The 9,704-nt window shown below is 53.3% G+C and overlaps 1 protein-coding gene across 1 annotated transcript in view; it reads right to left on the reverse strand.

Moving 5' to 3' along the window:
* The window catches only part of ITGA11 (integrin subunit alpha 11), a 136,161-nt gene extending 127,158 nt beyond the window's left edge, over positions 1-9,003 (reverse strand). The window contains exon 1 of the mRNA XM_069597661.1: positions 8,628-9,003. Coding sequence (XP_069453762.1) covers positions 8,628-8,679 — 52 coding nt within the window. The 5' untranslated portion in view covers positions 8,680-9,003. The remainder of the gene's footprint in view (positions 1-8,627) is intronic.
* Positions 9,004-9,704: the final 701 nt, after the last annotated feature.

The following is a 9,704-nucleotide window of genomic DNA, read 5'->3' on the forward strand; positions in this document are numbered from 1 at the left end:
GGCCAACTTGGTGACCCTGTGGCCCCTCTTGGGCTTTTCTTTGGCCCACGTGGGACCACCCAGTGATCAGTAGCTTATGGCCCTGTGCGGGACACAGACAGGGTCACTAATGAATACCCCTCCAACTGCCTACCCCCAGCCCAAATTCCACGTCGTGCCTCAGCCCCCCACACTCTGCTTCCATGCTGTGTCTCCAGCCCAGCTTGGCCATGAATCCTGTGAAACTGCAGGTGGGGGAGGTGGGCTGGAAAACTGGGAGACAGATCTGGTTACATCTAGGCTGCATCATGGATTGTCATGTGACCCTGAGCAAGTCATTGCCCATCCCTGGACAGTGTTTTCTCTTCTGCTTGACCGGGAATTGGGTTTAGATGACACTGGTGGTTCTTAGGCTCAGCTGCCCATTAGAACTCCTGTGGAGCTTTAAAAAATGCCAACACTGGGCTCGACCATAGAGATCGATGGTGTGGTCTGGTGGGGCCCAGGCAAAGGTTTTGTTTTACACCATCACTCCCTTCTTCACCCAGGAATGAGAACCACGGGATTTGCTGATTGTCTGCAGACCAAGAGTGGGGTCTGAAGTGGGCAGGTAAAAAAACCCAAGAAGTAACTCCTTATTTACAAGTGTGAGCCCAGCAGGACCACAGCAGTATTGGTGCAGCAGTATTGGTGCAGCAGTATTGGCTGGCTGGAAGGCTAGGTGGCACCTGTGGTAAAGGACCCACCTGCCAGTGCAGGAGACATAAGAGACATGGGTTTGAGCCCTGGGCTGGGACATCCCCTGGAGGAGGGCGTGGCAGCCCACTCCAGTATTCTTGCCTGGAGAATCCCATGGACAGAGGAGCCTGGCGGGCTATAGTCCATAGGGTAGGACACAACTAAAGCGACTTGGCATGCATGCGTGTGGAAAGGCCAGCATTTGGAGGTTTGGTTTCTCGTGTTCACCAAAGGGCTACTCCAGAGCCCAGCATCAGATGCTTGAAGGTCCCCCAGAAAGGCCCTCAAAGTGGTCTTGGGTTAGTAACTGGAAACAGAAGCATCTTCCGAATTCCATGGCTTAAAAATCATCCCACAGTCCTGGCTATGCACCTACAGAGCTGCTCCAGGGATCCTCTGCATCTACGGACACCAGCACTTTGCACCAGCAGCCTGTGTGTGATCTGCACCTTTCTGCCCTCACTGTGTCCCTGAGGCGAAGGCTGGGCCTTATCTGATTTGGAATTTCCAGAACCTGGAGATGCCTGGGGTTTCGTGGGTGCTCAGTACATACTGGCCAAATGGACAAACCACTCAGTTTCCTCATGTGTCAAGAGGGATCCTGTGCCTTCCTTGCCAAATCACAAGCCTGAGAGGAGAGAACTCTGTGAGAAGTGGCTAAGGCTCCACACTCAGAAGGGGCCCCCTTGGTCTGATGCTCTGCTGTGGCCATCTTGAAATTCTTAATAGTCTTTAAACAAGGAGCCCTGTATTTTCATTTTGCACTAGGCCCCACAGATTATGTAGCTGGTCATGCGTATGTGGTGAGTGGTGGGAATAAACTCAGAGAAGAGCTCTGTCTACAAACTATTTATGGGACTTAATGATTGCCAGCAACCGCTGAATATAAGGGGCTAAGGGATCCAGGAAAAGAGCAGTTCCAGTGGATGGAGAGGAGATAGACATAGTTTTGTGGTCTTCTTCCTGGCAGCAGGAGAAAGCAGCAGTCTGAGGGCTTGGGGATGGGCAAGACAGGGCGAATGATGGAGACTGGAGACACCCTTAGCAGTTTACGGAGAATGATATGAGGGATCTTGTCCTACCTGCCTGCCACAGATGTAGAAAATCTACTATTAGAACTTCATTCCTTTGGCTGAAGCACTGCTTTCTCCTTAAGTTTCTCTGATGAGTGTTGCAAATTAGGTTCCTAATCTCATCTTTGACCAGAAGATCTCCCTTGGAGTTTCTATGTGATCTAGGGGATATCACTTAATTTAAAGAAAATATTTATTTATTTATCAGCACTGGGTCTTACTTGTGGCATGCAGGATCTTTAGTTGCAGTGTGTGAACTCAGGTGTGGTGTGTGAACTCTTAGCTGAGACATATGGGATCTAGTTTCTGGACCAGGGACCGAACCCAGGCCAGGTTGCATTTGGGAGCATGGAGTCTTAGCCACTGGACCACCAGCGAAGTCCCAGAAAATCACTTAACTTTGAAAAGCCTCTCTCTCCCCTCTCTATCTAATGGGCATACCTCTGACCTCAGCTAGTCTATTCTGACTGATAGAAAAAATATACGGGAGTGCTCTTTGCAGAATGTTGGAAGTTACATCCACTTGCTCATTTCATGATTTTTCCATGGCCTTCCTGAGGCCCAGTCTGCAAAGAATCGAGTTCTGGAAATCTGCAGGGTCAGGATTCCTGGTAGCCTGTCCCAGCTGGGTGATGCGGCTTGGGCAAGAAAGCTGTCAACCCCAGCTGCGGAGGCAGGAGCCCCTTCTCTCTGTGTCATCCTGTTTGGAATCCTAGAGCACATTGCTATAGCAACTTGCCTAACTCGCCCCACATGCCACGTGGAAAAACCTCTGCCTGCTTTAGAGCAGCATTACCAAACCACAGACTGGCTTCTCCTGCGTTACAGGATGAGGGCTCCTGTCATACACAAGGGTCTAGGTAGAGGCATCTGACCAGAGGCTAAGTGAGCTAAGGCGTTGGACCGTGCCAGGAAGGTCCCTCGCCTCAACTATTTGGTCTCACCTATTTCAGATCCTGGTACCTGAAATTCCATCAGTAGCCCCTTGTTCCTTTGGCTCAAACACAAACCAGTTAAAATGCAAATCCCTTTGGGTAGGATCCATGAAGTTGTCACCATTCATTAGTGCTGTTCAGCATGAATTAACTCATTGGGCCGGGAACTCAGAGCAGGTTTTGATTAGGGGAAGCAGAGGCGGGGAAGGGAGAAGAGGAGTGCCCAGCCTGGGCCCTGTGGATGGGCTGGAGAGAGAGAGTGGCCCAGAGTATTGGGTCTTGGGGGCAGATGGGGGAGCCCTCCTTGGCCCTGAGTAGGAAGGCAAGTGAGGGAGAGAAGCTCTCATATTACAAGACACGGCATGAGGATCACTTCTCACCAAGCCAACATCCTGACTGAGAAATCCCTGTCTAGCTGAGTCTGAAGGAGGGAGCAGCCTCCCTGGGCCAGTGCCCCATGAGGGTGGCCACTGTATACAGAACCTCACTTTCCCTGAGGACAGCATCTTCCAGGAAGAGCATCTTATTCATCTTTCTTTAGGCCCACATCCTAAAGAGACATTAGTTAGTTAGTGTTAGTAGCTCAGTCGTATCCAACTCTTTACAACCTCACGGACTGTAGCTCACCAGGTTCCTCAGTCCATGGAATTTTTTCAGGCAAGAATACTGGAGTAGGTTGCCATTTCCTTCTCCAGGGGATCTTCCCAACCCAGGGACGGAACCCAGGTCTCCTGCCTTGCAGGCAGATTCTTTACCATCTAAGCTGCCAGGGAAGAGAAATTATGCATGGATTAAAGGCAAACACCGAACACCACCTCTTACTCAATCAATCAGCATGACTCCAGACGAGCTATTTAACGTCTCACGTGTAACCTGGTGGTTGTGGCCACAGTGAGATCTAACTGAGATGTAAGAAAGTGTTTGACGCAGTGCCTAGTATCGATCAAGCGAATGATGGGAAGGGTGATCCACGAACTGCTACTGTTTGCTGAGGCAGTACTGGGTGCCAGGTGCTGCACCAAACGCTTGATACGAATGACCCGTAGATCACCTAAAAGACACATCAGCCTGTGAAGTTGTTATTCTACCCATTTTACATGCGAGGATTGAGTCTCAGAGGGGCTTATCCAGGGTCACCCAAGCAGAAGGGATTTGAACTCGGTTGGGTTCCCAGGTCACGCATATGCTAATCATCACTCCTGCTCAGCGCAGGTGACAAAGGAAATGAGGGGCAGAGGTAGGGGGCGGGGTGGGGGGCCGGCATGTTTGACCACACTGGCTTTTTCCTCCAGGTGGGATTTTATTCATCTGTGAAGGCTGTAAGTACACGCTATGAAGACATTTCATGAAATTTTGCAGGGAGCTTGTTTTTGGTTTACAAGGTGACCAGCTGCAGTCTCCTCCCCTTCTCCCCTTGCAGGTAACATTCTGGACTTTCACCTGGCAGGGTGCGGACAGTCCCGCCTAGACCACAGCTCCGCAGAGCAAGCACTTCACACTGAGGGCATGTGGGTGACTTTGGAGCTCACAATTATTTCAGGGAAAGAAGTTTCAAATGGCTGTGAACTCCTGATGGTAGCCCACAGTTTGGTGGTGGCCGGGCAGCGTGATTAAGCTATGAGGGCAGCAGAGACACCGTTTTGGAGATGGGTTGCTGCACGTTTCAAGCTTGCTTCATAGCTGACCCTTCCTGAGTCAGCCAAGGGCTCTCACTGCCTGGGGATGACTCTGATGGATCCTTTCTCTTTGTAGCTGTGATAGAACACTGTATGGAGGGTCTCGAAGCTAGAGTGAGACAGTGATCTCCAGAGTCAGGCATTAAGAAGAGCAAAGAGGGCTTTTGGAATTTTCAAAAGTCCCTTCTTTATATCAAGAGCCAGGCCAGCCCAGCCCAGCGCATATTTCTGACCTAAGCAGTGAATGGAGAGGATGGAAGGGAAGTTCCCTGTTGCTAGAGGAAGTGATCACTACAGGAGGGAGAGGAAGAGGGTCACAGAGGGCAAAACAAAGGTGAGTTGCTGTCTGAGTTCCTCAGGGGCCCATTGCCCTGTGTGGGTGAGCTAGGAACAATGAGGATGGTGAGGAGACAGGCTTCCCATCTGTGGGGGAAGCACTACAGGGCTAATAAGAAGAAGAGGGTCGTTTTCTACTTTCATCTCCTTAGGGACCCCAGGGTCTGCCTGTGGAAGGGTGCTGAAGCTCCTCGGCTGATGGTAGCTGAGAGGCTTGGCTGACAAGCTCCCAGTAGGGTGGGCATTGGAGAGGCAAAGGGACAAACCTTATCTCCTTTCCCTCTGCCCAAGGGCTTGGATCGTTTCAGTCTTTGCACATCCGTGGTGCCCAGCACTGTGCATTTTCCATACAAGATTTTTCTGCTGAATAAGACCCCCACCCACAAGGGTCATCTGTGTGGGATGGTTCTTCTCTCCAACAACACAAAAGCCTCCTGCCAGGATCACATTGACTTCAAAACAGCCTCAATGGCAACCCCTCTCTCCCAAGTTTCCATTATGATCAAGACTTTGGGCCAGGCCTTTGGGGGAAGGGGTTAGGGAAGTTTAGGTTTACTTAGGGCCCTGGATGTATGTTTCCGCTGAGTTTCCAGTATCCTAGCACTTCCTCTAGACTTGCCTTATGGATTTGAGTTTGAAAGTTGCATCTCTGTATCCTCAGATCCCTTATTCAATGGCTAGTACCTTGAGCAATGATGATGATGATGCTGGAGAAGAAAGACAAACTCCTAGCTGCTCAATGTGTGCCTGGAACTTTTCAATAACTTAATATACATTATATATCTTCAAACAGAATCCCAGTTATCAGAGGTCAGACCCGTCCCAGGCAGTGAAGAGCCAGGACCTTCAGCCCCACACTGTGTCTGGTCTCCACGGGTATCATCTGTCAGGTAACAAGTGCTCATAATGGCTAAGGTTTTTAAATTTTTTTCTGCTTCCAAACTGGGAGGAATTAATTTTTGTTTTATTTTTTAAAATGTTGTCAAGGTGTAGTGGATTTACAATGTTGTGTCTAATTTCTTGTATAGCAAAATGATTCATTCGTATATTCTCTGTCATAATCATCAGATGGGTCATGATAGGGAAGTTCTGCTCAGTGGATCTGCTCTCTCAGAGGGTCAGCTGTAGACATCTTTGGACTTGTCTACTTTTTTTCTGGCTTTCTTGATAGTTTTGCCCATGTCATCACCCTGCCCAGCCTGCAGCAGAAGCTCTGGAAAGATCAAGGCTCTGAACTCTTAATGGCTTCAGTGAGGATTGCCATCCCCCTACCCCCCACCCCAACTTGGACTTTGACAAGTTTCCTGTCCAGCTACACTGTGCCATCACCAGTAGGCAAGCTCACATTGAATCCATGTGATGCACAGATGGGAGATCAACATCAGTCCTGTTCTGGAGCTGGGAGTGTGGGCCCAGTGATCTCTGTGACCCTTCTAATCTTCAGAGTCCCCACGAATCAGAATCATCTTGGTGGTTTTCAAATACCCACCTTTTGTTTCTTTAACTACCGTAGTTCCAGGAAATGACACTTTAATGTACAAACAGTCCCACTTGAAGGTCTATCCACACTCTACACATTCCTTCAAGGCCCCGTGCAAATGCTATCTCCTCCTCCAGGAAGCCTCCCTTGCTTATTCAAGCAGAACTGAACTTCCCCTGTTTGAACTGTAGCCCTTAGCTCCTCCGTGCCACTCACTTCCCAGTGCGTCTATTTAGCTTTCCCTGCTCTCACCTTGTTCTCAGCTACAGGCAGGGCCCAGACTGCATGCATGCTTGGGCCCCACCCCCAGCTCCTTGCAAGCAGATGTCGCTCCAACATTGATTGATGCGTTTAATGAATCCCATATTTCAAGAACCCAGACTGACCAGACATAACTCAGGAGTGGTTTTCTCCATATAAAGGGAGTTCTGAGTCACAAATCCTGTCCCTGTCCTTCACCCTACTCCCTTACCCGCACCCCCCTTCATCCTTACTTTACTATTATCATTATCAACCATTGATTCAACCCTACTGTTGACCAAGTCCTGTATTAACAACTTTTCACTTAATCATGCCAACCACTCAGAATTTCTATCTCCATTCACAGAGGAGGAAATCTGTTGGAGAGACTGTATAACCTGCCTAAGGTGGGCAGCAGAGCCAGATGGGAAGCCAAGACTGATTTCAAAGCCTTTGCCTCTAGTTTCCTTAAGACTCTAGCCTATAAAGCAGCTGTGTGTGGGCTCAACTGCTCAATCATGTCCAACTCTTTGGAACCCCATGGACTGTAGCCCACCAGGCTCCTCTGTCCATGGGATTCTCCACCCAAAAATACAGGTGTGGGTTACCATTTCATACTTCAGGGGATCTTCCCAACCCAGGGATTGAAACCGCCTTTCCTCCATCTCCTGCACTGCAGGCGGCTTCTTCACCACTGCAGCACCTGAACAGCCCCATGAAGCATCTACTTCAGCTCAAGTTCTGATGGGCCTACACATCTGGGATCACACAGGAGTGCATTCCCTTTTCCTGTGGTTGGATCTGCTCCTGACTTGAAGATAGTTCCTGGAGTTCCCCTCTTGTCTAAATGACCTAGAGAGAGCTTCACCTCTGCTTCTGTCAGCTGGTTTCTAGACACATGCTCGCCTTGTTCCAGCTCTTCCCCTGCTGTCCCCAACTCTCCCTCCTCCCCAGCTTAAAGCTTCTGTTTGTTTTCAGCTCTGACTCTAGGATCTGAACTGCACCCCAACAGCAGCGGCCCTTTCAACTACAGAAGCTCCACTACAGAGGGCAACAGGGTGTACGGGTTTCCAGTGGTATCCCGGGACTGGGATGAAGTTCCTTGGGCTGGGAGCGCTCCACCTGTGCTCTTTGAGGGCGCCTTTCCCTCTGCCATCGCATCTGACTCCCACTGCTGGCCCATCTCGGACCTGGAGCCAACGCAGAAGAGGAGGCTAGGCCCAGCGGCCAGTCCCCGAGGCGCTGGTCCCTGCCAGAGCCCCGGGCCACGCCAAGGAAGAGTCCTGCAAGTTTTCCGGATTCGTAGAACAGCGCCTCTGTCTGCCGCCCTGGAGTGGCGGGTCGCACCAGGATGTCAGGTGTGGGGACTCCCCGGCCGGGTGCCCCGGTGCGGAGAGCCCAGGGTGGCCTCTTGCTCCGGGCCGCTCGTCCCGCCGGCCCGGGGTCCCTGCCGCGCCCGGACACCTGGAGCGCATTAGGCTGCGGCGCACGTCTCGGCGACCGCGGCGTCCCCAGCTTTATTGAATGAGCGCACAATTCTGAGCGCGGGTTGGCGGACGATGGCCCGTCCCTACTTCGAGGTCAGGTAACGTTTTCGGGGGGCCCTGGCCTGCCGAGCGGCTCCCCGCCGCCTTTGGCTCGGCCCTCGACGGCTCGCCACAGCCTGGGCGCCGACCGCCCCAAGGCTTCGCTCCGTCCGGGCCCGAGGGACTCTGGGCGGCTTTCAGCCCCGGGGCTCCCCCAGCACCCTCCTACCCCCGGACCGCCGCACCCAGCTCCCGGCTCTTAGCGATGCTGCCTCCGCGAGCCTCGGCGCTCGCGCGACCCCGAGTGCCCCCCGTGGCGGTGCGGGAAGCTCGGTGGGGCCCTTGGAGAAAAGCAGGGTGCCCGGAGGCCACCGGCCCTCGGCGCTTTTCAACTCGAGCCTCTTCAACTCTTCCCAAACACACCAAAGCCCCGGGTCCAGGCCGCCTCGGCGCGCCTCCCTCCGGGGTAGAACTTGGCGAGCCGCTTGACTGCAGCCACTTCCCGGGGAACCCACGTCCCCAGAGCCGCGGAGGTCGGACCCTGGGAGCGCACCGCGACGGGCTCCTGGCCGCCGGACCCCAGGCCTCGGTGGGTCAGGGAGGGGCTGCCGGAGGCCAGGGCTGGGGTTAAGAGGGGGACGTACCTGGCCACAGGCTGAGGGTCCAGGCCACCAGGAGGCCCCTGGGCAGGTCCATGGCCCGCGCGGCGCGGCGGCGGGGCCCGGTGCGGAGCGGCGGCGGGGGTCGGCTAGCCAGAGCCGCAGCCTCCTCTGCGCGGCGCCCCGAGCACTGCGCGCGGCGCCCGGTTCCCTGACAGCAGCGGCTCCTTCAGAGGAAGTGGGAGGGCTGGAGCGGCGGGGAGGGGCGCCGGACACCGCGGGGCTCTGGCTGCGGTCCAGTCTCGGCCCCTCTGCCACCTGGGCAGGCGGCCGGCTGCAGCCTCGACGCGTCTCCTGACTTCTCCTTCTGCCCCCACCCCACTCCTGCCGTTGGAGACAATTCCAGAGAACCACCGCTCCTGGGAACCACCTCGTCAGTGCCGTGCCTCCCCTCCACACTGCCACCACCGAATTCAGAGTCTGTTCAGGAAAAGGGACTTACAGTCCCACGTCCCAGAGGAAGGAGCTTCAGAAAGCTCAGAGGGTACCTCAGGTGACCTAGGGCCACGACTGGGTCTCTCTTGGCTGAGAGGAGTGGGTCCCTACAACGTCCATTCTGAGACAGCCCCCTGCTGTCCTGCACCCTGGTGCTTGGAACGCAAAGCCACGGTTCTTCTCCTGACCCTGGAAGAAATGCAGATTCCCCCCTCTGCCTCCACAGTGTCCTCCCTGCAAGCCTGAGACGTTCCAAAGCATCCAGTAGGACCGTCTGCCCACTGTTACCATAACAGCGAAGATCTTTGGAACCCAGCTACCTTCCTTCCCAGCGCTTCTAACCACTCACTGACAGTTAAATTCAATGCACATATTTTGCACAAGCTTTAAATCAGGCCCTGGACCACAATCCATGGGTGTGGAGGCTGGCCTTTCTAGAAAGGGAGACAGCTGAGGCAGAGGGTAGGATGGCCTGTGTGGTGAAAACTAGAAAAGAAGTCCCTCCTCACTTTCTCAGGAAAACCTTCCCTTAACCCCCTCCCCAGCCCCCATCCTCAGCAGGTCAGGTCCCCAGATACATGCTCATTCTCCCCCACTCATATTTTTTTCATTGTACTTAGTAGAAAA

Source organism: Ovis canadensis, chromosome 7, assembly GCF_042477335.2.
Source record: "Ovis canadensis isolate MfBH-ARS-UI-01 breed Bighorn chromosome 7, ARS-UI_OviCan_v2, whole genome shotgun sequence".
Taxonomy (NCBI): domain Eukaryota; kingdom Metazoa; phylum Chordata; class Mammalia; order Artiodactyla; family Bovidae; genus Ovis; species Ovis canadensis.